At 59.1% G+C, this 26,808-nt stretch overlaps 1 protein-coding gene across 1 annotated transcript; it reads right to left on the reverse strand.

Annotated features, from left to right (window-relative positions):
- Positions 1–508: 508 nt before the first annotated feature.
- Positions 509–14,743, reverse strand: ASB1 (ankyrin repeat and SOCS box containing 1). Its single transcript, XM_081142345.1, has 5 exons — positions 14,600–14,743; positions 12,621–12,762; positions 10,171–10,473; positions 5,649–6,034; positions 509–4,506 (listed from the first exon to the last, which is right to left on the reverse strand). Exons 1-5 carry the CDS (start codon positions 14,646–14,648, stop codon positions 4,379–4,381), a joined length of 1,008 nt encoding a protein of 335 aa, XP_080998471.1. The 5' UTR covers positions 14,649–14,743; the 3' UTR covers positions 509–4,378.
- Positions 14,744–26,808: the final 12,065 nt, after the last annotated feature.

Consider the following 26,808-nt stretch of genomic DNA (forward strand, 5'->3'; position numbering starts at 1 on the left):
CGACTCTGGGCTACAGGGGACACACCCCTTTATTCAGCTCACTCGTTCCCTGGTTCCTCCCAGAGCTTTGCACCTCACCACCCACCCCCACCTCCCATCAAAATGAGTCATGTGTAAACGAGTCACATGTAAACGAGTCACGTGTAACTGCCCAGAAACAAGGCTCTCGCCCGTCATCTGCACCCTCCCACCCCCAGCACTGCAGGGACAGTCGTCTCGCTGGAAAGGGTGGGTTTCAAACACTCAGGGGCACACACTCTTCTAACCAGAATCCCACTAAGTGAAACAGGATTGTCGGGCAGTTCAAAGCCCAACATCTGGGTGCCGCCCTAGAACCCCAGGGTCTCCCCCCTTGGGGCCGGGGGAGACCCTGCTTTAGACTAGTTTTCTCCCCAAACTGTCAGAAACTTCCAGAGAACAGGTGCTCCGACTGGGGCTGCAGACACGAAGGTTTCACACAACCAATTCCATGAGCTAATAGTCCACAAAACCAAGGCACTAGGAGTCACAGGGGTAAAAAGCATTTATTAAAGTTACAGAAACATATCAAAGGTGTTATCATATTTCTGAAAGCTCTTAACCAGGTACAAGTGCAATAGCAGTGGGTCCCGGCCACTGTGGTCACACACTCATCACAGAGCCGAGGGGACGCCGAGCTCGGCGGTGGATCCTTCTCTGCAGCACGTCGCCCACACACAGGGGCCGTGCACACACTGAGGAGTCGTGTCCCTGGCACACGGGGGCCGTGCACACACTGAGGAGCTGTGTCTCTGGCACACGGGGGCCGTGCACACACTGAGCAGCCGTGTCCCCGGCACACGGGGGCCGTGCACACACTGAGGAGCCGTGTCCCCGGCACACGGGAGCAGTGCACACACTGAGGAGCTGTGTCCCCGGCACACGGGGGCCGTGCACACACTGAGGAGCCGTGTCTCCGGCACACAGGAGCCGTGCACACACTGAGGAGTCGTGTCCCTGGCACACGGGAGCCGTGCACACACTGAGGAGCTGTGTCTCTGGCACACGGGGGCCGTGCACACACTGAGCAGCCGTGTCCCCGGCACACGGGGGCCGTGCACACACTGAGGAGCCGTGTCCCCGGCACACGGGAGCAGTGCACACACTGAGGAGCTGTGTCCCCGGCACACGGGGGCCGTGCACACACTGAGCAGCTGTGTCCCCGGCACACGGGGGCCGTGCACACACTGAGCAGCTGTGTCCCCGGCACACGGGGGCCGTGCACACACTGAGCAGCTGTGTCCCCGGCACACGGGGGCCGTGCACACACTGAGGAGCCGTGTCCCCGGCACCCGGGAGCCGTGCACACACTGAGGAGCCGTGTCCCCGGCACACGGGAGCCGTGCACACACTGAGGAGCTGTGTCCCCGGCACACAGGGGCTGTGCACACACTGAGCGGCTATGTCCCCGGCACACAAGGGCTGTGCACACACCGAGGCAGAGGGCACTGTGGTTTTACACACGAGAGAGAGGTACCCACAAATACCACACTTAGACTAGATTTATGCGCATTTATACATTGTGCACATTCACAGGGATCTGAAATCAAAGCCTCCTAAAGAGACAGGGTCCCCACGCACTCGACACCGAGCAGGTGCACCAACAGCGGCAGGGTCGCCCCTTCTCCCCACCCACTTCCCCAGCCTACGCCCTGCCCTTCAGCAGCAGACGCCGTTTCAGAACCCAGGGGCTTGCTCGCTGCTGTGTGAACACTGTAGCCAGACTGGGGGTCCCCAAACCCAGGGCTTCAGAGATGGGCACACTCGACAAACGCAGCCAACAATTTGTTTTGCAACCAAGACTTTTTTAAAAATAAAATATTTCCCTCTATTCCCACCTTCATTAATTTATCATCCAAATTGAGAACATAATCTTGGAATAAAGGACAACCCTGTAGGTTGGATAAACTTGGCTTCCTACGTTATTTATCGTGTGTGTCACACTTCCGACCTGCAGGGCCCGCTGTGCCCAAGGCCTGGGCTGAGGGCGCCCAGGGCTCTCACTGCCCACGGGGCACAGTCAAGCCCAACCCCCGAGGTCCAGGCTCTGACAGCACCACCACCATCACCTCGAGGGCATGTCCACCAAGAGGGACGACAGCCACAGGACAGCAGTTGACATGTGGCAGGGTCGCTACGTACAAAGTGCTTCCCATCTGTTCTTGCAAAGCCCCGCGGGAGGCACAGCCAGGCCCCGGCCGGGCAGCCCCCGGTCCCCAGGGCGGCCCCAGCAGAGCCGCCTCTGCCGCAGGGCGTCCTCCCTCGGCCCTGCGCCTGCGTGAGGCACTGACCGGGAGAATCGGTTCACGGGAGATGAGAGGCACTTAAAAACGGAACTGAGGCCTGGTAACAGAAACGTTCTGCGTCAGGAAACTGCCAGTTGTCCCTTCTTTTTAAGGTGCCTGCTGAAGCCCTGGCCAGTCTGCTCCGTGGTTAGAGCATCGGCCCTCAGACTGAAGGGTCCCGGGTTCGAATCCAGTCAAAGGCACGTACCTGGACTTCGGGCTTGATCCCCGGCCCCGGTCAGGCATGTGGGGGCAGCAACCACTCGATGGATCCCTCACATGGATGTCTGTCTATCTGTCTCTCTCACTTTCTCTCTCTCTCCCCCCCTTCTACTCCCTCTGAAAAGCAATGGAAAAAATATCCTCAGGTGAGGGTTAAAAATAAAAAAGTGCCTGCTTAGCAAGTACACACCAACACCTGCCAAATGTCAGAGCAGAGATCACACTAGAGCATCGCTGCCTTACACACTTTTCGGGAACAAAGCCGCCTAAGTAAATAAGTAAATAAATAAATAAATATATAAATAGACAACAGGTAAAGGCACAGCCATGTGACGCGGGTGGTGTGGGAATTCCTTCCACGCCCCACCTGGGTGACAAAGCTGAAATCTCAGAGATATCAATGCTGCCCCACCCCCACCCCGCCATCTGGTAACAGCAGGAGCCTGCAGTGACCCCGGCCCTGACACCCGAACACACACGGGGGGCTGGGTCCCCAGCACGGAGCCCGCCCATGACGCTAGGCAGGCCTGGTGTCCATCCTCAAGCCACAGGAGCCAGGACAGGACTGCCTGTCAGGTCGGCTAAAACACATCATGATGCTAGTGATTAAATAAACCCGTGTCATTAGTTCAATTATTACAAATCACATTTCTCTTATTACAGAAAAGCAAACAGATCTGACATCCGTCCATCTCTGAACATGTCTAAAGGTCAGATCCTCATGGATCGACACGACCGTCCTGAGGCCTCAAATTAGCAGGTGCGGTTTCCCTGGAAAGAGCAGCACCTGGAGTGGCAGCCACTGGCCCAGCTGCCAACACAGCCACACAGCTGGCAGCTTGAGTGTGAGAGGGAGCCCCGCCCACGGCCCCAGGTGACAGATGACAACGGGCTCACCTCTCCCCCGCCACCCCCGACAGGCCAGGGGAGACGAGACCTCGCCCCATCCACGCTCTTAGGTTCTAGGAGCAAGTCCCAAGACAGCAGGTCCCAAACAGAGAGGGGCAGGCACAACCCCGGGTGTGCTGTCCACTGGACCAGCAGCTGAGCGCCAGGCGCGCCCACAGGACGAGGTGTCCACGCTGGTGCACAGGGAGGGGCTGAGGCGACGGTGCGGGTGTCTCTCCCGCTGCCCGGCAGTGACCGCTGCCCGCAGCCCCGTCCACGCAGGCAGCCGCCTCCAGGCGAGCTCGGCATGGGCTCCGGAAGCCACTTGGTGTCTGCAAGCTCCCCGAGCGGCATGGCAGAGAAGCCAGGACCCGTGGCACAGCACCGGCGGTCGGGTGCCAGAAAGGGACAGCACTGGGCGCTCAAGCGCCACCTCTTCCGATTTCAAACAAACGCGGGTGCTGACTTGGAGACGCCACAGCCAGTCCTCGCGGCCGGGAAACCCGCCCTGAAGACAACACACTGCTCACGACAAGGAGAACGCAGCACTGGCGAGGAAGGGCGGGCGCGCGGCACGCGTCGCGCAGCGGCCCAGGAGCGGGGGAAACCAGCGAGCTCACGGACCGGAGATTCGCAGGTGCTTTGCACCAAAAACTTCCCTTTCGTTGGGTACCAGGAGGGTGCATCGAGCACGGAACTGAGAGGTAAAACCACGGGCAGAAGCGCAGCTCTGGGGCGCTGGGGCCGGCGCAGCCCCCCCACGACTCCCGGCCCGTTCATCTGCTACTGAAGATCCAAGCAGGCCCCAGGGAGCCACGCGAAGTCCTGTGTGAGCCGCTCGGCCGCCGCCCAGGCTCCCGAGACGGGGTCGCGGCCCAGAGAGTGCGGCCGTCTGCCCGCGACAGGCCGGCCCGGGGCGGCGGGTCCGTCCGCGCAGCCTCCTCCACGCCCGCGGCCCGGCCGGCCTACTCGTGCAGCAGGAACCTCTGGATGGGCTCCGGCAGCGGCAGCGAGGGGATCAGGTGCAGGCGGTGCTTGCCCAGCGCTCTCCGCACGGCCACGCGGCACAGGTGCAGCAGGGCCCGGGGGACACCTGGAGGCCGGGAGGAAGGAGAGAGGGGGGTTAATGCCTCTCCTGAGCCTGAGGAGCCAGCGCAGGGCTCGCTGCACCGCCCCACCTTCAAGGAGAGGGGGCGAGCCGCCGGGGCTGCTCTGACAGAACGGAGCTGCCTGCGTTCGTGCCCGTTGCACGCGGCGGAGACGTGGCTTTCCTGACCCGGAGCAAAACTGTCCGCCTGCCCTCGGTGTCCTGCACCCGGCCCTCCAGCCCCGTGGCCTCTGGGAGCGGCCGAGCGCAGAGGCAGCCCCATTCTATCAGAGCAGCCCCAGCCGGCCCTCCGTCAGGTCTCCGGGACGCCCGGGAGCGGGTGGCACTGACCGCCCCAGGGACCCCCACAGCCACGCACCGCGAGCTCACCCAGGACTCGGGCGGCAGCAGGGCGGGCGGACGACAGAGGGCACAGCGGCCTGCACAGGACGCTGGAGATTAATCCCAAGCCCCAGAGAGCCTCTGCCAGGACCTGGCCCACCAACTGCAGACTGGCTGTCGATGTATTAATAGCAAAATCTTCATGCATAAATGTGCAAACTACGGACTTATTCTAACAAAATTTAGACTATCAAACAATCCCAACCAAAGGGAAGTGGGGGACCCCAGGAGATGGGCTTGCAGTTTGTTTAAGGCAAACATTTAAAAATCAAATAGAGCCCTGGCCAGTGTGGCTCAGCTGGTCGGGCATCGTCCCGTGTACGGGGGGGGGGGGATTCAACTCCCAGTCGGGGCACATGCCCAGGTTGTGGGCTTGATCCCCAGGAGGCAGCCGACCAATGTTACACTCTCACATGGATATTTCTCTCTCTCCCTTCCTCTATCTCGAAAAATAAAAAATAAAATAAAAAACCAAATAGAAGTGAATTTGAGGTCACAAAGCACAGAAAAGGGGCAAAGAGAATATAACTTTAGGAGCTCTGAGAAGATGTGCTTTTGGATTTCCTGCTGTGAGCTCCGGGTGCAGCACCCAGGGATCCTACGGAGGAGGCCGGTCTGGAAACTCCTGGCCCTAAGGGGAGATTCCGGCCCAGGGCTCAGTCAGAGGTTCTGTTTTTTCAAACTGCTACGACTTGGTTCATTCAAGTGACCCACACAGGCTGCAGGCAGCTGAGCTCGGGCCTTACTTCTGGCCTCTTTGAAGACCTGCAGAGCCTCGGGGTCCACCTTCCTCCTGCCTCTGGACTCGGGGCCCAGGGACTCCCACTTCACCAGGTTCAGGTTGGCTCCGAACTCCACGAGCAGACTCACGAAGGCCGCTTCGCAGCCATGGCGCAGCACGGCGTCCATGACGCACCCCGGGGAGCCCCTGCAGAGGCCCTGCGTGTTGACGGGCCCGTTGCAGTTGAAGTCGGGGTTCGCACCCGCCTGCAGCAGCAGCCTGAAGCACTGGAGGTTGTGGTAGGCAGCGCTGATGTACAGGGGACAGACCACCAGGGAGGTGAGGCGCCGGGAAAAGGGGGGCCGGACGTCAGGGAACACGTGGTGGTTGATGTCAACATCGGCCCCGTACCTGCAGGGAGACACGGGGCGGCGGTCAGACCTCGCAGATTCCGGCCCACCCTAGGACACAGGCCCAGACCGAGTACCCTGAGGAGATGGGCCTGAAACCCACGAGCACCCCAAGGAGACGGACCCGAACCCTGTGAGCCCCCGTGAGCACCAGGGGCCACAGATCACAGGAGTCTCGCTACTTCCAGCAGGCGAGCAGCAGTCAGGAGCCTGTAACCCACTCACAAATTCTCGAGGGAATTCTTTCAAAGCTTTAAAGACCCAACAATCCCACCGCTACTTAAACTATCGAAAGAAGGGAAACTTCCACGCGTATCTCATGAGGTCACCAAAACAATCCCCAAACCTGATGAAGGCCACACCATCGAGAAAACCTACCAACTAATTTCACTTCTGAGCATCAAGGCAGCTTCAATAAAGCGTCGGCAGAATGAACCCAAACACACTAAGAAACCAAATACCAGACCTCACGGGGCCCCCGCAGGGCTGCAGGCAGCTCTGACGTTAGAAGCCCTGTTCACACCCCACCAGCTTCAGAGAACCGAGGGGAAATCACGACTCTCTGCAGAGGCAGGAGAAGGCAAACCCACAGTTACGCACATTTAAAAACACGGTGAGACAGTAAGCGGTGGGTGTTTCCTCCACACGATGAAAACACTTCCCACCCAGAGGTCAGACGCTCCGGGACGTTCCCGCGGGCGCGGGGCCTCCCTCTGCCACCTCCCGCCCTCGTTCTGGGGGCCCTGTCGGGGCTGGTGCCGAGGGCGAGAGACGGAGGAGCTGGTTAAGGAAGAGGCAGGGCCCTGCTTTCAGAGGACGGCCTGCCCGGGGAGCCCACGGGATTGCGCAGGTGCGGCCAGACGCAGCGAGGCGAGGCGGCCAGTTGTGAACAGCAGCCTTCGCACAAACAGCCACAAGCCACAGCGGGAAAGACGCTCAGGAGGCGAAGAAAATGTTAGAGTGAGTCAGCCGAGCAGGAACTCAGAGCGCGTGTCCGAGGTCTGCCCTGACGGTGGGGCCAACTGCACTCGGGCTCTTCTCAACACGCACCCCGCTCCGCGCCCCGGGCTCCGCACCCCGGCTCCGCACCCCGGCTCCGCGCCCCGGGCTCCGCACCCCGCTCCGCACCCCAGCTCTGCGCCCCGGCTCCGCGCCCCGGCTCCGCACCCAGGGCGCCAGGCAGCGCCGTGAAGGCAGCACTGCGACCCGCGGGGTCTCGGTGTGAGGCCCGAGGCACCCAGGCTCTAAGCCATTGTAGATAAGGGGCCTCGGCATCTGAGAGCGCTGGTGCCTGCGGGGCCCTGGGGTCACCCCGGGGACGCCGAGGGACGGCTGCAGTTAGGTTTTGGAGGCTCCAGAAGTTACACGCGGTCTCAGCCGGCACAGGAGCCGCGCCCCTAACTACCCCCGCTTGTCGAGGGTCAGCTGCGCTGTGATCTACAGACTGGACTTTAAACCACGTAAACAGGCGGGTGGGCAGAAGCGGGTTTGCAGTTATGAGCACAGGAAACAGTTTATTCTCCGGTTACTACATGTTGTTTATTAATTCTTTGTATTAGAACTGTAAGCCTACTTCTGCCCACCCGTGTGTGCTGTAAAACACATTCTTAAATAAAGAGCAAACCCTAAAAATCGAAAGCAAAAAGGAACACTTGAGCCCTACTGTGCCCCAGCTGGTGCCATCGGCACCTGCCCTGCTCAGCAAACACCAGGCGCCGGCACCTGCGGCCTCGGCCTTCCTGCCGCGCCTCCCAAGCTCTGTCCTCACAATCGCGCGGGTCACAGCCACCGGCCCTGGGAGCCTCTCTGGGGACCTGTGGGCTACGGACCTCCGGCTTCCCCGCGGGCGCCACCGTGTGGCACCGTCAGGCACCACCCGGGAAGGCGTGTGTCCCCCGTCCCCCGTCCCCCCCCCCCCACTCTCCCCAACCTCACGCGCACCAAACGCAGAAACTTCCATTTCACACAATCGACCAAGGGAAGGGGAGGGAGGCTTCAAGCGCTGGTTATTATTTCCCTCTTTCGAGGAGCTTGTTTCCCAAAGTGTTTGTAATTTTGGGCACTATGACAATGTGGTATTAGCTGAGCTGTGGGAAAGACAGCCCGGCATCCCCTCATAAAAACATACTGGATGAGAGCCAGTTAATTTTAATCCTGAATATTTTCCAAAATTCCCTACTGCTTTTAATATCCCTGGCAGGGAAGCGCCGGGACAGCCCCATAAATCAGCGTACCTGCTGCAGGCAGGGAAACCAAGCCTGCGCCCAGGGCACGTTCAGTGCAGGACGAGGCCCCTGGCAGGACACTCCACCCGCCCACCGGGAGAGCCCCGCCCAGGAAACGGCGGGCAGCAGGCGTGTCCCGATCACTGTCCATCAGGGGCCAACCACCTCACTCCCGTTTCCCAAGCCAATGACCCATCACTCAGGACATCGAACTCCCACGGGGGAGGCACGTGTGCTCGACTCGCTGTGAGAGCCGCACCCGGGCTCCAGGGAGGAACCAGGTGCCTTCATGACCTTTCCCCACAGAGCCCCGCGGGCACCTCTGGGAGCCAGGCCCGCACTTAGGTCAAAGCAGCTGTGCGTCGGGACGGCTGGCGGGCCCGGAGGGATCTCTGATGAAATTTACTGATGGATCCTACTCAAAACACTTTCAAGTCAATGACTTACGTTCTCCGAGATGCAAAGGTGTGGGGCCTAGATTATCAGGCCAGAAACCCTCAAAGGGAAGGCGAAAGGGCTGCACAGCCTGTCACCCGCTGACGGAGCAGCCACAACACCCCCTTTTCCTTCCCAAACGCCAATCTCAATGCCACTTAGTACATAAGGCCTTTTGGTGGAATAAACACATTCTCGGTTCCTGATTTCAAAACCATGTTCTGTGCCGGGCGAGGGGGATGCCCTGTCCCTGCTCCTGGAACCACCCGCTGCCCCTGTCACAGTGGAACCCCGCCCGGCCCGTGGACACTGGCAGCCGGCTTCCCACACCCACTCGGCCGCCCTCAGAGGGAGGGAGGGAGGGAGGGAGGGAGGGAGGGAGGGAAAGGGGCATCTCTGGTGGAAGGAAGTCACTGGAGACACGGAAAATGAAAGTGCAATCTGGCTCAAATAAGAACAAAGGTAACCACCAGTACAATGAAAATGAGACCACAGACCATGAAAACACCAGGACAGAGGGAGCAAGTGAAGCACAGGTCACGGACCAAAGACACAAAACAAAGGAGCAGTTAAGAAACAGGCCTAACAGAGGCTACTCACTGCCTTAGAAACAAAGAGCCCGGGCAGGCAGACAACCAAGGTGAGCCCCAGAGAACGCCCGCAGCCCCTGCAGGTGCAAGGTTAAAGCTGCCCCCGGTGAAACCAACGGGCTTTTCGTTCAATAAACCCTCTGCTTTGACAATGAACAAAATCAACAAGCGGGAGCTTTCGCGAGCTCAGCACCCAAGCGCAGGCAGCAAACACCACGAGACGCCAGGGAAGCGAAGCCCCGCAGACCAGATGCCCAGAGTTTCTGCACCTTGGGCAGAGCCGGTGGTTAAACGCGGAGAGAGCGGGACTCCGAGGACGCGGCTGAGGCCGCCACACGGCGACGCAGATGCAACGCCCACGGGCAAGGACCAGCGCCCACAACAAATGTAGCCTGACGTTAAAAAAAAGGCATTTTTTAACTCCAGGAATCCCCAAAATGGATACTAGATGGTCTATATCATCTGAGCGCAATGCAATGAAATCGGATGAAACTCTCTCCGCAACTCTAAGAGCAAAGGAGGAATCGACTTCGGCTGCACCTGTTCAAAAATGAGGGCAAAGCTTAGGGCGTGTGGCCAAAGTTACGGGCAACAATAATTATTAACCTGAATAATCACATTACTAATCAGGAAAATAGTGGACAAGCAACTCAAAAGTTATGAAAAAAATAAAGTTAAGGGAAATAGAAAACTAGATTAAAAACAGCAATCAGTGAAGAGAACCGACAAAGCCAAGAAGTGGCTCTTTAAAAAGACGAACGAAACAGACCCTCCGAGAAGCCTGAGCGACAGAGAAAAACAGGCAGACACAGAACAGGACGCGCGAGGCCGCGGCGGCCGCTCCCGCGGTGGCCCTCAGGGGCCTGGCGCCGGCCGGCGGGACTGACCTGATGAGGGCCTTCAGGATGTCGGCCCTGCCCACCCGCGAGGCGTGGTAGACGGGGGTGCTGCGGTGGTGCCGGCTTCCGTTGGGGTCGGCCCCGGCCTCCAGGAGGATCTGGGCGCTCTCCAGGTGCCCGTTCACCACGGCCACGTACAGGGCCGTCTGCCCCTTCACGTCCACCAGGTCCACCTCGGCCCCCTTCCTGATGAGGAAGTCCACGCAGTTCCCGTGGCCGGCGGTGGCCGCGATGCGCAGCGGGGTGCAGGGGAGCCAGCCACAGCACCAGACCGACTTCTCGTTGATGCGGCTGAGAGAGAGCACAGGGGCCAGGCAGTGAGGGGGGCTGACAAGCCGCCCGCCTCCCCTCACCCGAGGCTGGGAAGCGGAGTGGGGGGCAAGCAGGAGGGCAGCTGCTGGAACAGGCAGCCGGTGCTTCCCCGGCGCTGCCCGGGGCCCGCTGTACGACTGCCTCTCACGTTCCCCTGCTGGGCCCGGGCCCCTGGCAGGATGGCAACGAGGAGCCCACTCTACAGAAGAAAGCCAAGGCCCAGGCACACGGATGAGCACCGGGGAACATCGGCTGCTCCGAGGGGAGGGTCTGCCCTGGAGACGGCAGCACCGAGGACAGCATTCCCTGGGTCCGGGCCAGGCCTCCAGGCCCCTCTCCAGTGCAGGCCTAAAGCTGACCACACCCTGGGCCCCGGTATCCTCCCTGGGACCAGGTGGCCACTGTGCTCCCTCCGACCTGACACAGCAAACACCAGCTTGCAGGGGCCCCAAGGCCAGTGGGGCCTGCTCAGCAGCCGCGGAGGGAGCCTGTGCAGACAGCTCTCCTCGGAAGTGACCATCAGACCAGGGCTCCCTGTCCAGGATGCCACGGCGGGCGGCCCACAGGCCCTCCAAGTCCCCAGCCGAGGCCCAGTGCACCTCAAGTTCCCGAAGCAGCGAGCACAGCTCGGGGTCCAGCCCACGGGAGCAGTGACCCAGAAACGCGCGGTGGCCCAGCCTCCTCCCTCAGCTGGGAATTAGCTGCCACTGGCCACGGGGCCCAGGAATGTCCAAGGGGCCAGGAATGTCCAAGGCCTCATCACCAAAGAAACACAAAGCAACCAAAATATCATCATAGCAACAAGAATATCGTCAACAAACAGGAGAGTCCCTGTGCCCGGGTATAGAAAGAAGGAATTGGCACTTGGAAAGAAACAGAAAAACCCTGGTCTAAGACCCGGCTGGACTCTGCTGTATTCTGCATTTTTATTCTACTGGCAAATCAGCAAATTTAAGGTTTGCTTTGGGCTGAGTCACTGACAGTGAGTATCTGCGTGTAACGCCCCTGCCGTCTGTGACGATCCCCTGGACATTTAGAGCCTTTTTCAATACTGGCGTCTGCTGGGAGGGCGTAGAGCTAAGATGTTACGCGGAAGAGCAGGAGACCTATTTCTGTAGTGTTAGAAACCCATCTAACTCTCACACAAGGAGACATTTTCATTGACTTTAGCGAGAGTAACGGGGGGAAAGAGACAGAAACTTCGACTGGTTGCCTCCCTCCCGCAGGCACCCTGACCAGGAATGAATGGAAATCACGGACTTTCGGTAGATGGACAAAGCTCCAACCAACCGTGCCACCGGCCAGGCAGAAACCCTCTTTGGAGAACTACCCACAAAGGTGGCAGTAGGTGCCGTATCCACACGCAGGCATCTCCTCTCTCAACTCACTGCCACCCCAGCCCTGACCGGGAAACGGACACACGGAAAAAGCACCAGGTGGAGTTCAGGCTGCGGAGTTTCGAATCCAGCTGGGACTCAGTCTTCGGCACACAGCAGCCACAGAACAGCCCAGAGAGAAGGGCTGAGCTCCCCGGCGTCCCGGGGGGGGGGAAGGGGGGTGGCAGCAAGACTCCGCCGCTGGGAGGGGAGGGCCTGGCCGCTTCAGAGGGACTGGAGGCTCTGAGGGGCAACGGGCAGGGCACTATCAACACTTGAATGAGAAACAGCACCAGCCCATGCCCGGGGATGAATCAGCTGCCCCAGGCCCTGGAGGCAGATGACTGAGGACCTGAGAAGCCAGGGAGGAGCACACCAGGAATGATGCCACGCGTGGTCCATCGGGAGGGCTGGACCCCGGGCATAACCGGGAGACAATACACAAGGGAGGCAAGTTCTTGTACACGGCTTGGCACAAAGAGCCACAGAGACCGTCAAAGGGGCAGTGCTGCCTCGGGAGGAGCACCAAGGAAACTGGCACCCAGAGGCCAGGAGTTGCCAGAAAACATAAAGGTCAAAGGACAGAGCTGGACTTGAACTCAGGCCTCCCTGCCCTCAGTATCTGGCCACCTCCACAGGAGTCTGACCGTGCTGGCCCCTGACCTCTTAAACGGGACAGCATCAGGCTCTTCCCCTGCGAGCCAGACCGCGCTCCCCCCCGGGCTGCGAGCCCCGCTCCTGCAGGCCCACCTGCGGTAGCTCTCCTCCTGCAGCAGGCTCCGGAGGGTCTGGAGGTCCCCCACGTAGGCAGCGTCATGGAGCCTGGTGTCCTCGCAGTGCTCCAGCGGGTGGTCACAGAACTGCTCCCTCAGCCACTCCTTCAGATTAGGACCTGCACTGAAGAGAGGGGCTCCTCTCAGCTCCGGGAGTCTTCACGCCGACCAAAAGGGGGCGCCACCGGCGGCAACCCCTCCCCCTCGAGAATAAATCCTTCCCGTGCTCCAGAAACTTGCAGAGCACAGAAAAATACAGAAAGTGTCTCTTAATAAAACTAGCAGTTCCTGACACCAAACCTGACAAGAGCAACAATTTTAAAAACGTGGGCGGGGCGGGGGGCGGTGAGCCTACTGAGACAAGAGTTTTGTAAACAGTGACACAGCCAGGCAGGAGGACCGCGGGCCTCGGGCGGCCTGCACTCCAGTCCCGAGTGACCGAGCGCGGCTGTGGAGCACGCCCCCCACGGCACACCTTCCAGTGCGGGAGATGATCCCTCTATTCAAGTCGAGTCTCTTCTGAGGGCCTTCTGTACACAAGCCCCGAGCCCAGCACCGTGGGGGTGATGGGCTTCCCTGCCCTCCAGGATGGACAGTCCACTGGGAGAGGTAAGACACAAAAGACCACAGGCGGCAGGGCGGGCAGCAAGGGTTCCCAAACCCGTGGGTCACTCAATCAGACCTGCGGCAGAAGGCCGGCGTCAGGGACCCCACTGGGGCTGCCGCCCAGCCCTGCACTCCAGTCACCCCGATTCCACCCCATAAAGTAAACAAGCTGAAAGCGGGAGCGGGTGAGATTCAGACCGTGTAGGGGGAAGGCTGACAGCTAAGGGGGGCCGGGGTGTTGCTTGCCAGCTCTCCCCTGGGCCTGCCTTGCTGGCCTCATTTCAACCCGCTACCTGGCCCAGCTCAAGGCGGCCTCCCCTTCCCCAGCCGCAGACCCAGGCCCAAGGGTAACTTCAAGTTGGTGTTTTTCTGATCAGCTTCTCTACGGACAACCCCACGTGGCACTTAAGCACCAACTGGACATCCCTGTGGGCGCCTCCACCCCAGGCCTGCAGCACACAGAACAGAACAGAACAGCGCGGACACAGAGACCCTGAATGTAGGGCAGTGCCGGCCTTTCCTCCGGAGACTCCTCGGCTGGGAAGCAGCCGGCGGTCCCCCGCTTCTCCCACCTGGACACCTCCCACTGCACCCCTCCCTCTCACGTGAGGCCCATGTCAGCCCCTGAGGTCCTGGCTGTCCAGGGGTCAACGGCACACCGACCAAAGCCCTGGACGGAAGGCCCTCTTCTGACTTATTCATGTTCCCTGGGTGTCCCTCCAGCCAGGCCCAGCCACGCTGGGTCCTCACTGACCTGGAAGGAGGGAGGGACGGTTACAAAGTGCCACTTGCAGGCCGCCCAGTGAACACTGTATCTCAAACCACGGCTCACTTAAGAGTAACAGGCTTCTTGCTGTATTACTGGGGCCCCCTAAGCTCCCTGGAGGGGTCTCTCCCCAAAGCCACACACGAGCCTGTCAAGTCCAGAGCAGTGAAAGCAGCGGGCACCCAGGGCGAACTCAGGCGACAGGCGCGGAGGGGATCCCGCGGACGCGGGGACCTGTTCCGACACCTGCGAGCCACGCGCTGCCCCCGAACATCCGCGCGGCAGGAAATTCAGGGGAGACCCTACGTCCGGTGGCTATTTTGGGTGGAGGGCGTGCGCCAGGGCTGCCTCCTCCGCGGGGGGCAAGCGCCCCGGGACCCGCTGCGCAACCAGGGCGCAGGGTGGTCGCGTCCGTCTGCGGGACGATGGAGAAACGGGCACCGGCCCCCGAGGGCCGGCCTCGGGCTCTCCTGCCGGTGCCCTCGGCGCGGGGAGGCGGCCCGTCCCGGGTCGGGGTCGGGTCCTAACGGGCCCGCGGTTAGAAAGGCGAGTTCCCTGGGGACGGGGAGCGGCGCGCACGTTACCTGCGGGCCCCAGCCCGGCCCGCCCGTCGTGGCCGCCGCCCTCCGCCATGAGCGCTCCGACCTCGGCCGTCCGCCCGCAGCCCGGCCCCGCGCCCGCCGGCCGGACCCTGCGCGTCCGCCACCACTTCCGGCGCCGCGGGCGGGGCCTCGCTCCGGGGCAGCGGCTTCCGGGGCCCCGCGCCCCGCCTGCTTCCCGACCCGGGCGAGCGCGCCGACGGCCCCGCGGTCCTGCGCTCTCCCCGCAAAACACGCAGAGGAGTCTGGGAAAACACGCTCGCGGGGGCGGGGCGGGGGCGGGGCCATGGGTGGGGGCGGGGCCGAGCTCGCCGGGCCCTGGGAGCTCCGGCTGGTCGGGGCGGGTCCCCCAAGGAATGGGCGTGGCCACCGGCCCGGGGGCGGGGCCGATCGGAGCCGCCTCTGGGGGTGGTCCGGGGGGCGCGGGCGGGAGGAGACCCCCTCGGGGCAGCAGGGCCCGGCCCGTCTGCGCCCCGCGCTCAGCCTGGGCTCGGTGCGGCCCCGAGCGCGCGGGCGGGAAGGTGCGGGCCTCCCGGCCTTGCTGCGGGGTGACCGCAGCGCTGGGCTCCCAGGAGCGTATCCGACGACTGCGCCCCCGAATTCCTCCCTCGGACTGCGGCCACTGCCGGTGCGCTGAATCGGGGCTTAAGCGGGGGTTCCTCCCGCGCCCCCCACGCGGCTAGAGAGGCCTCAGCCGACGCAGGGGGCGCGCGGGACGGGAGAGCCGTTCCGAGTGCGGGAGGCGAAGGGGGAAACGCGGGGGTACCGCTGAGTGTGAGGCCGGGGCCCCCGCAGCTGGGCGTGTGCCCGCCGGCCCTGGGGCTGCAGCAGCGGGAGAGGCGGGAGTCAGGGCGCCGCGAAGACTGGTGCGTGGTGCGGGGATGGCCCCGCACCCGGTGGCACCGCGCTGCGGCCTCGGCGGGCCGGCGGGGGTTCGGGGAGGGCGGCTTCCCGAACCGCTGTTTGGGCTCGATAACCGCAGAGAGCACCCTTGGCTCGAGGCCCGGTGACGCCCACGTGCTGCGGGCGGGGGGCCAGGGCACCCAGCCTGCCGGCCTCCGCCCGCTGCGCGCAAACCCTGCGAGCCTGCAGACAGCCCAGGCGCCCATCGCGGATAAAGGGATAAACAAATGGATGTGGTCCCTGCAGGGGAATATTACTCGGCCTTGAAAAGGAAGGACGTTCTGACACGGGCTGCAACGTGGATGGACCCTGAGGTCATCGTGCCGAGTGAAATAAGCCAGACACACAAAACAATGCTGCTTGAGTCCCCGCATATGATGTTCCTAATGTCGTCAAATTCATAGAGACAGAACTTTTGACCTTTCCTCCCTAGAAATAGCATCTAGGCCTCAGTTGGGTTTCAGCTCCAGGCCCAGAAAAGCAACAAAACCAGCCACAGCTGACCTCAGGACCAGCTGCGTTGAATGACGGCCTCCCCCCCCCTGCTGCCCACAAATCAATCAGGGGAGACCCAGGCCCTGGAAGGACACACCTGGAAAGCTGCTGAATATTCTGTTAGATCTTCCCCTGAGACCCCCCCTAAAATCTCCTCCCTTAAAACCTTAGCGCTCCCCCTCCCCCTTTTCCTTCCCATTCCTGCCCCTGCCCCCCAGGCACGTTGCCATTACCTTCCTCACTCCCAAGCTCCAAGGGCCCTTCCTTAGCGTCTATAACTCGTTTCCTAAGCCCCTTTCTCTAGGAGTTACTTCTTTTATCTCTGTGATTTACCAAATAAATAGTCTCTTGTAAAAAAAAAGAAAAAAAAATTCAAAGAGGCAGCAGAAGGCTGGGGGCCTGGGGCGGGGCAGTGAGGGGCTGTTTAAGGGACAGTGTCGGGTGGGAAGGAGATAAAGTTCTGGAGGTTGGTTGCACTGCAGTGTGAATATACGTATGCATTACCACCTTACAAGAGAGGAAGCCTGGTCCCAGCCACCACCACCCGAGAGCAGCGGGTCTGGGGTGTGGCCTGGACGTGGAGATTTTTTGAGGCTCCCAGGTGATTTCACCTGCGGACAGGTTGAGAGCCCGTCCCACCAGCTTCAGCTGCGCCTTTGCACCGAGGGGTTCAGTGGCCTGACCAGGGGTCACTGTGCCTGGGCCTGGCTCTGATGTTGCCCTGGGGACCCTGTCTCCTGGAGAAGGACCTGAGGCTCCAGCGGGTCCACGACATCCCCACCCCCTCTTCCAAAATGCCTGCTGTACTCTCAACACCAGCAGGTGCCGGACACGGTGCTAACCCTTACCCCACTGTTCAGGACCCCAAAGTCAGGGGGCTCCGTGCCGAGCCCAAAGCACACGGCGGCAAACCCCAGATGGTCCAGCCCTGCAGCCCCTCGAACCTCACCTTCTGTCCTGGATCCCGTCCCGCTTCCTCTGGGTCCTTTAAGCCCAACAGCCCCCCAACAAACGGCTGCCCAGTGAATACTGCAGGTGGACCTCATTTGGATCACGTGACCTGCAGCCAACAGCAATGTGCCCACGCCAACACAGCCCTGGGCACCCTGGGTGTGCCACCTGCTCCAGCCCTGGACAGACAGGGTGAGCGCCACCTCAAGCAAAGTGAGATCTGTCTCTGCCCCCTCCAAGTCCCAGCAGCACCCTCGCATTTGCCCACCCCCCACCCCTATCACCTACTCCCACCCTAATATCACACACACACTCCGAATCCTGTTGCCATGTGACAGCTCAGCCTCTCCGTAGCAACCCACTCACCCATGTCCCCCAAATAAAATGCCAAGTATCCCCTGATGACTCCTCCTTAGAGTCTAGCCCGATGTTTCTGGAGCAGAGCTTGGCATAAAATGTTCCTAACCCTTAATTAGAAATTCCTCTCTAAGCATTTATTTTAAGGAGATCATCAGATGTGTGAGAGATTTAGCTACAGTGGTGCTTGTTAAACATAATTTTTATAGCAAAAATGTTTAACAATCGTTTTCTGGCTCAGGAGCTCCGGGAAGGGGCCAGGGCTCCTCATATTAACCAGCCACTGGTCCCACCCGGTTCCCTCCCCACTGCAGGGAGCCAGGGCCTCCTCCGCCAACACCCCAGGAGCGCAGGTGGCTGGAAGCCTGAGCCTCACGGCTGCGTGTGGGGAGGACCCCAGCCCTGAGCTTGAGGTGCTGGTGCTGCTGGCAGCAGGACCCCCCACAGCCCAGCTCGGGGAATGGGGCACCCGAGGGCCACCCTGCAGGGCGGGAAACAGGCGGCCCCTCTGGGCCGGCACTGGGGCCTCCCTCCTCTCCTCTGCCCCAGCCCACCCCACTCCTCTTCCGCCCTTGGCCTCTGAGGCGGGATGGGGGCATCCTTTAGGTTTACCCAGGGGAGGCCACGAACCAAGGGCAGCTGCGCTCTGGCCTTGCCCTGGACATATTTTGACCAGCCCTGGTTGTGGGCCTGCCTCCCTCAGCCTGGGCAGGAGCCGGGACCCGCAGAGGTGTCTGCCCTAGAAAGGAGCAGTCAGGAGGCCCGAGGGACTGGACAAGTGCCGCGTGCTTCTGGTGAGAGAGCCTCAGGACAGAATGCGCATCCGAATCACGGCTGCTAGTGCCCAGGGTGGTGACCTTTGCTGAGAGGGTCAGCAAGAGGCTAAACCGGCCAGGCCCACCTCCTCCCACACTCCATCCCCGGGAGGGAGCCCGCCTCCCTTCGCTGCCTCCGCTGGGAGAGAAGCAGGGTCAACACCAAGGAGCCGCCCGCCCTGGCCAGAGCCTCTGAGGACGGCGTGGGCCCCTCCATTCCAGCACCCCAGCCCCGGGAGGGGCAGCTCGCCAGAGGCCTCCCCAGTGTCGTCCTCCCCCCCCTCCCCCCGCTGGGCACAGGGCTCCTCGCCAGACTCCACCCCTCTGGCTCCGGGAGACACCTCTCTCCTGACTCACTGCCCCGGGCGTCCTGTCCTATCTGCCCCAGCAGACACCTAGTTCCTGGAAAGCCACCTCGGGTCACACGGGCGTTTAGAGATTCTCTCACCAGAGACGCCAGGGCTTATCACTGAACAAGCAATAAAGTCGCTCAGCAGCCGCCTCCTCCGGGCACTGGGCCAGGTCCAGGGTGCAAGGTGAGCTTACAGTGCGGGTAAGGGGGGTGGATGGTCCCCAATCAGACACGTCCCCCTCCTAACCTCTGCAACCTTATTTGGGAAAAGGGGTTCTGCAGATGTAATTAAGGGTCTCGGCCTTCCTCTCCCTCTCTCTCTGCTGACCTCTCCCTGTTACCCCGTCTCTGTCTCACTGTTCCCCTGAACATCGCTCTCTCTCTCTTTAGCACCCCTCTGTCCGTCTGTCTCTCTCAGCTCACCAGCATCTCCCCCTGTCCCTGTGCACTGCCCACCCCTCCCTGCACATGGCCTTCCCTCGCTGTCTCTGAGCTTCTGCCCCCGCCCCTGTGACTGACCATTGGTCCCACCGGGTCAGAGACTCCAACCTGACTGTCGTGACCATCAGCTCAGACGTCCATATCCGCCATGGATCTCTCAGTTCTGGGGACAGGGCCCTCGCCAGCCAGGCGGCCACAGTCAGGTTCCTCTGGCCAGCAGCCCCTGCTGGAAGCCTGGACCCCGAGGCTGAACACAGACCTTGTTTTAGTGTGTTTCGCTTTAGTGGGCTTCAAAGACATTGCATTTTCATCAACATCGAGGCAAAACCCTCCAGCAGCAAAAAAAATCAACACTCGCTGAAGTCTCAGGTCGTGGTTTTCATGTTTTAACAATACTCAGGTGATGGTTAGCATTTTTTAGCAGTGAAGTTTTTTTAAAAATATGTTTTTATTGATTTTAGAGAGAGAGGAAGGGGGGAGAGAGAGAGAGAAACATCGATGTGAGAGAGACCCATCGATTGGTTGCCTTCCACACGCACCCCAACTGGGGCAGGGATGGGGCCTGCAACCGAGGTGCATGCCCTTGGCCAGAATCAAACCTGCGACCCTTCTGTCCTTGGGCCAAGGCTCTAACCACTGAAGCAAACCGGCCAGGGCAACTATAGAGTTTTTAAAAATTAAGGTCTGCGCAGGCAGACCTCGGAGACACTTCGGGTTTGGTTCCAGACCACAGCAATAAATCAAGTATCACAATGGAGTGAGTCACATGGCGTTTTTGGTTTCCCAGGGCATATAAAGTTCTGTTTACACTCTACTGTAGTCTATCCAGTGTGCAATAGCATTGTGTCTATAACAGTGGACGTACCTTAATTAAAGAGACTTATTTTAAGGAATTGGCCCATGTGACTGGGAAGGCTGGCAGCCCAAAACCCAGGCTGGAAACTCGACAAGAGCTGATGTTATCGTCTTGAGTCCAAAATCTGGAAACTTGACAGGTGTTTACATTGCAGACCTGAAGCCGACTTCCTTTTTCTCAGGGTAACCTGTTTATGCCCTTAAAGCCTTCGACTGACTGGGTAAGGCCCACCCAGATTGTTGAGGGCAATACCCTCAATTTAGATATTAATCCCACTTACAAACTAGCTTCACAGCCACATCTAGGCTAGTGTTTGACCAAATAACTGGGCACCCTGGCCTAGCCAAACTGAGATAAAATTGAGCCATCACACCCACCAACACATCTACAGAGCAGGGATGTCCAGGATGGGATGGTCTTCAGGCACAGCTGGATCCAGGAGCTCAAAGTCTGGCCCGAGGTCTCGTCCATCCTCAGACTTGCTTTCCTCTGGTGTGCAGCCCCCACTGTGAGCATCACCGCCGGCCTTCAAGCTCCTAGCTCGGCCGTCGCAGAACAAACCGTCTCTCACCCACGTCACATATCGCTCCCAGGAAATACCTGGACGGCCCTGCTGGTGAAGCCCCATCCCTGTGCCCTCCGCCAGGGCACTGGAGTGAGGGAGGGGTTAGTTCCCCAAAAGAAGGAGCTAAAAGGGAACAGGAAGAAGATGAGAGAAGACGGCACAGCCACGTCGCTCCTCGGAGCCGGGCGGCTCAGAAGCACTTGCTTTACCAGCCCAGGCCGGGTGGCTCCGTTGGTTGGGCATCACCCCCTACACCAAAAAGGTGACAGGTTCAGTCCCAGGTCAGTGCACATACCAGGTTGTGGGTTCAATCCCCAGCTGGGGCACCTGCAGGAAGCAACCGATCTATGTTTCTCTCTCTCTCCCCCCTTCTCTCTAGAGTCAATAAAAATAATAATATAGTAATTTTTCTAATGTTTGAAGAGAAGATGAATTTTACTTTCTCCGAAGTCATAACCATAACACATGCCATTCAACCACAGACCGAAGTTGAGACGGTTGCCTTTACGCAGGGGACCCAGTGCCAACCCCGCTGCGGTTCCCCGAGGCAGGGGCCACGCTGGGGCCAGGCCCAGGCGTGAGGAGAGGCTGCCTCGGAGCCCACACAGTGGCGGAATGAGCGCCCTGGGCTGCAGGTAATAAAGACCACTGCTGCCGGACGTGAACAGAGCCAGCCTTCATTCCTGTTTGAGGCCTGGTCGCTGAAGCCCTTACGAGGCACCCAGGCCAACACACACACCAAGGGTTTAACTGCATCCTGTGGATTTACTTTTCCAGAGAGAAATATTTCTCGGGGAAATGTCCATAAAAGCGACATTAGCAGCAGCGGGACTGTGTTTCCTCTAGGAAGCCTGTTCCGTTTAATCCAACTTCCCGCACACCTTCTACGAAGATGGCCTTCCCCAGAGGCTGCCGACGGCCGGGACGTGGTGCTGTGGTGGCCTGAGGCCCGGCCGGTGCGGCTCAGCGGTCAGAGCGTCGGCCTGCGCACCGGAGGATCGGGGTTCAGTTCCTGCTCAAGGGCAGACCTGGGCTGCAGGCTTGATCCCTGCCCCGAACCAATCCATGTGTCTCTCTCACATCGATGTTTCTCTCTCTCTCTCTCTCTCTCTCTCTCCCCCCCCTCCCTTCCACTCTAAAAATCAATGGGAAAAATATCCTCAGGTGAAGATTAACAACAAAGAAGAAAGAAAACGGAGCCTGGAGGAGCTGTAACCTCAAGTGGCTATTTTGTCAGAAAGGATGACAGGTGTAGTCACTCAGCAGTCAGCACCCCTTCCCGGGGCCCTCCCAGCCGACCCACACCCCCCAGATTCAGCACAGCGGCCTTTATAGGGGCCTGGGGACTCGAAACACAACTGGAAGGAGCTGCTAAAGGAAGGAGGTGATCTCAGAAGGAAGGACGAACCCCCAGTTACGAGAGGGGGTCTCCAGGGGCCGTCCGGGCCTGGGAGGAGGGCTGACCTCTCCAGGGGCCCAGGGCCTCCGCCTCCCACAGGGTGAGGCCCAGGGCACTAAGGAGGCCCCGGGCCCCAGCTCCCAGCCAGGACCTAGGGGACCAAACACAAAGACCACCTCCTGCCTGGTCCGGGGGAGGTGAATTATAAATGTTGACAATGATATCATACGGAATGCATTTTGAAAAAATTAATGATATAAAGATGCGTCATAGCCCACAATTCCCAAAGAATAAAATATAAAGCGCTCTCTTCTGTAAATTCTACGTAGACAATTGGTTCTCACAGGTGTTTGCGGATCGTTGCCGAACTGGTGTATCCAGAGCCGAGGCACAGCCGCAGCTGAGAAACAAGTGTGGTTCTGACCTCAATATCGGTTAATATTTTCATTTACTTGAATAAGAGAAAAGCAAGAGTTGCAAGGACTTCATTTGCTTGTTTTTTGGTGTGTGTGTGTTTTAAAATATATTTTCATTGATTTTAGAGAGAGGAAGGGAAAGAGAGAGAAATACTGATGGGCTGCCTCCTGCACACCCCCTGCTGGGGATCAAGCCCACAACCCGGGCGTGTGCCCCGACCCGGAATCGAACTGGAGACTTCTTGGTGCCTGGGATGATTGATGCTCAACCAACTGAGCCACACCAGCCGGGCGAGGGCGGCACCGGCTCCACGGTGACGTGAGTGACTTCCTTGCGGGCCTGACGGCAGTGGGTGAACACTGCAGGGAGCCGCCTCCACCCCGTGCTGCTCACGGCGGCAGGCTGCAGACAGGGCCCCCTCCTCGGTCGGCGGGCATCATTCTCTCTCACTCCGCGGCATCTGCCGTCTCCACGCGCGAGTCCTCCCACTCGGCCCCAAGCGACCGGCTGAACCCGAGTGGGAAGAGCTGGGCCGAGGCACAGTGTTTCCACCCTACAGACACAAGGGACAGTGACCCCAAGGGCGTCGGTAACGGTAAAATGTAATAAAAAATTAAGCGGTGAGTTTTCAGGATCTACTACTCTTGGTTTCACATAATGGCTTAAAAACTTCCTGGAAGTTGAGCAGTCGCTGGTCCGAGCCCTGCGGCTGGAGACCGGGAGTGGGGCGCAGGCCGCAGAGCCTGGGTCTGGGCAGGGCCTGGGGGTGGCAGCAGGTGGCCCAGAGGGAACGTGAGGCCCCCCACAGGCCGGGCTCTGCCAGGCTCATCAGCTCCCCCAGGGAGCACTCGGCTCTTTATAAATTGTGACCTTGTTCGCTGGTGAGGGGTCCAAGAATTTTATTTTACTCCCACAACGGTTGTTTTGGCAGGTGTAGCAGGAGGGGAAACAGCAACCTGGGTGTGCGGTTTTACAGGCGGCAGGGGCAGCTTTGGGAGGAGCCGGGCCTGCTCTCGGCTGGGGCCCCCAGGCCGTGAGTGCCAAGTCCACGTGCTGACTCCAGGTTTGACTTTGCAACTAACAAACGAGCTTAATGCCTCAAATTCCCAGTTCAGGAGTTTTTATTGAAAGTTCTATTTTTAAATGCCTCCCGGTGTTTGTATTGAAACTGCCCCAAAGACGCTTTCCTTCAGGGCCCTAATCCCTGGAAATGGGAAACCGCAGGACGAATGCGGGTGCGGCTCTGCTCCCGGGGTCCCGGCTGAGAGCAGGACCGGGTCACCTTCCCAGTGGGTCCAGCCACAGGGACAGACGGGTGGGAGTCCCAGTGACCAACCCGGGCCTCACAATGGCCTGGGCACTTGTGCCTCCGTGGGCCCTTTCTCCACAGAAAATACTAAGATTCTTTACGACGGCATTGAAATGAAGGCAAATACATTAATATTACACATTAAAACATTTGCTTTGTCCTGAACCTTCATTTTTTTCCTTCTGATTATAAGAATTTACACTTTCACGGGCCCCTAAAGTGCCATGGGCCCTGATACTGTGCCCACTGTGCCCTCCAGCGTGAGGAGGAGGCATGTTGGTGGAGTTGGCAGGACAAGCAGGGGGTGGGTGGAGATCTGGGATGGTGGGGTGCTCCATCCCTCGTTGGGGGTAGGCAAGGCCTGGAAGCAGCAAAGGGAGCATCCAGTGGAACCCTCGACAGCATCCCCGAGAAGTGGCCAACTAGCCTGTGCTTGCACACCTCCTGTGACAGGGAGCTCACTCTCTATCAGGCCACCCACACCACCATTCTGTCTGAAAGGAGACGTCTTCCTTGCCCACAGCCAGCCTCATCTCCCTGCACTTCTCACCCATGGGTGGGTCCCAGGCCACAGAGACAGGTTGGACCCTAACCTCCACCCACCAGCCCTTAATGTGGACACAGTGGTCACGTCCCGGCTCCAGCTTTCTCTTCTGTCAGCAACACAGTCCTGTTTTTAATTTTGAGAAATCCTTCCAAAACGCCCTCTAAAAACACAACAATTCACACCACACCCTCAGCCATCCCACACGGTATTAATCTCTCCAACGTCTGCCCTGGAGACCTCGGGCCGGCGCGATGTTAACCTCACTTCACAGACCACGAACAGCAGCCAGTACTCCGCGGGCACGCTGGGCGCCGGTCCTCGGTCCTCGCACTTCATCACCAGCGAGGCGCCCGTCCTCGGACAGCGAGCTCCGCAGTAGGTACCGGGACGGATCAAGTCGATCACTCAGAAAGCAGCACGTGGAGGCCACCTGCGGTCACGAGCGAACAGAGCCCTCCACAGGCCGAGGCCGGGCTCTCCCGGGGGCGCCCTCCTCAGGGGCCCCGCGCCCCGCCCGCTGTCCTCGCTGGAGGCGGGACGCTGGTCTTGTGTGTCCGCGGGGCTGCGCTTTCTCATTAAGTCTTTGTCTCAGGAATAGTAACTTCGTTACAGATGTTGCCAATACTTCAGTGTGCCACTTGCTTGTTAATTTTTCCTTGGCTATTTTAAATTTTTATTGATTGATTTTAGACAGATTTATGCATCGTTGGTTGATTCTTGTATGTGTCCTGACCAGGGACCAAACCCACAGCCTTGGTGTATCTGGACGATGCTCTGACGGACGGAGCTACCCGGCCAGGCAAACATTTTCTGATTTTTATAAAGCCAAATGTTCATTCTTTTTCATCTACGGCTTCGGAAAACCCCATCTTTTTCAGTTTCCAGGCTCTGCACCCTAACATGTATTGAGCACCCATCATGTCCTCTTCTAGGCGCTTTGTTCCCACATATTACACTGCCTCACAGAACTATTGTAAGTAACAGAAGTGTAAACAGCTTGTCATGAATAAGCATTTATAAATGTCATAAACATAAAATGTTCTCTGATTGCTTTCTAGTATTCTCGTGTTTTAAACTCTTCAACGTTGGGAAGTTGTTTCTGTATGTGATGTGTTTGCCACAGAGATAACCACATGTTCCTGCGCTTGTCTGGAGAACAGTCTGAAACTCTTCTGCTTTGAAAGGCTGCACTCGGCAGAGGCGACCTTCTCAGATCTGGTATCTGGCTGGGTTCCTGTGCTATTTCATTGATTAATTTACATTGTTCAATACCAGAACCACTTTGTTTTCATTACTATAGCTTTATAGGATAATAGCTTAAATTTCCTCAATAATCTCAGATTTTTTACAATGTTTTTATTGATTTCAGAACCATGATCTCCTGGTTCATAGGTCGATGCTCAACTGCTGAGCTACACCAGTTGGGTTCAGATTTTTTTTATTCAATTTTCAGATTAATCTGGGGGAGAAAGGTCTGCTTGTGTCCCTGAGATGTGCACCCTCCCATGTGCCCTGCACCCCCCATGGTGTGGTCTGGAGCCCAGCCCTGCCTCAGCTCTGTGGGGTCTCCAGCCCTGCCCTCACCCACCCTCCTGGGCAACCCTTCTCCATCTCCCCAGCAGGGGCAGCTGAGGGTCCCCCAACAGAATTGGCCACAGGGACCACGCTGTCACCACTGGAGTCTAGTCTCGTGTCGAGGTGTCCTTCACTTTCTCACCTGCGCCTCCTGTTCTAGGGCACACCCATCCTTGCCTGCACCCCACTTCTCTGGTCACTGTGGCTTTAGACCAGGTCACAGCCTGAGGCCCGGGGAGGCTGGCATCTGCCTGGCCCATCTGTCCATCCTCTGAGCAGGGTGGGCACCTTCCCTGCAGGGTGGTACTGGCTTCACACCGACCCAGTCAGAGGGTTTCTACGCTTTTTGGAAAACAAAGCAAATGCTTCCCAGGACTGCCACCCACCCGCCCGCCAGCTCTGTGGGAACCGGGCCTGCCTCCGAAACCACAAATCCCCGGCAGGCGGCTCTCGTGTCGGGGCCACCACCCAGGAGGCCGAGCCCCAACCTGGAAGCTCGATCCCCATGCAGTGGCCAGCAGGCCAGTCGAACATGTGCCTGCCTGTCCCAGCAGAGGGGACAATGGACACTGCAGCACAGTGTTCACACCAGTGTCTACGGAGAAATGAGCCCACACCCGCCAGCTGCTATCCAGCAAAATGCCTGAGTGGACAGAGAATTTAAACGGCAAACCCGTGTCTCAGGTTTGCGGCATCACCTACGGGTGGCGGTGCTGGGAGGCTCTCGCAGGACAGAGCAGGACATCTGAGTGTGCGGTGAACACAGGTCTGAGCACTTAACTGGTAATCACAGCTGGGAACTGCTATGCAGGCCGACTGTCCCCTAGCTGACTCGACTCGCTGGCTGGCAGCAGTGACAGTGGCCTCACAGCCGAGGGGTTCGCAGTGCTGGCGGCTCAGGACATGGTGGCAGGGACCCGGGAGGGGGAGCACACTTTGCTCTCACTCAAGGACAGACCTGGCCTCCCTGAGATCCAGGACCTTCTGAACCCCACTTTCTCACCAGAAAGACAGACTCACTTGGTTTAAGGAGCTGAGAATTAAAATTTGGGACTCAGGTCTAAATGACTTAAATACTTGTTTTATAGTTTAAAAAGCCTTTTAAATTTCTTTTCTCTTACTGAATTAAAAGAGTCCTTCCCAACCTCCCTTTATTAAAACACTTCCGCCCAGCTGCAGGCTTATAAATGCTCTACTTCCCCAAGACCCATT

Source organism: Miniopterus schreibersii (genome assembly GCF_964146895.1).
Source record: "Miniopterus schreibersii genome assembly, chromosome: 7".
In the NCBI taxonomy this organism is placed as follows: Eukaryota; Metazoa; Chordata; class Mammalia; order Chiroptera; family Miniopteridae; genus Miniopterus; species Miniopterus schreibersii.

Coding starts and splice junctions, on each gene's coding strand:
- ASB1 (XM_081142345.1), bottom strand. CDS start 14,648: ATGGCGGAGGGCGGCGGCCACGACGGGCGGGCCGGGCTGGGGCCCGCA. Junction 12,763..14,599: donor GGCCGGGCTGGGGCCCGCAG/GTAACGTGCGCG, acceptor TCTTCAGTGCAG/GTCCTAATCTGAAGGAGTGG. Junction 10,474..12,620: donor CAGGAGGAGAGCTACCGCAG/GTGGGCCTGCAG, acceptor GCTCTCTCTCAG/CCGCATCAACGAGAAGTCGG.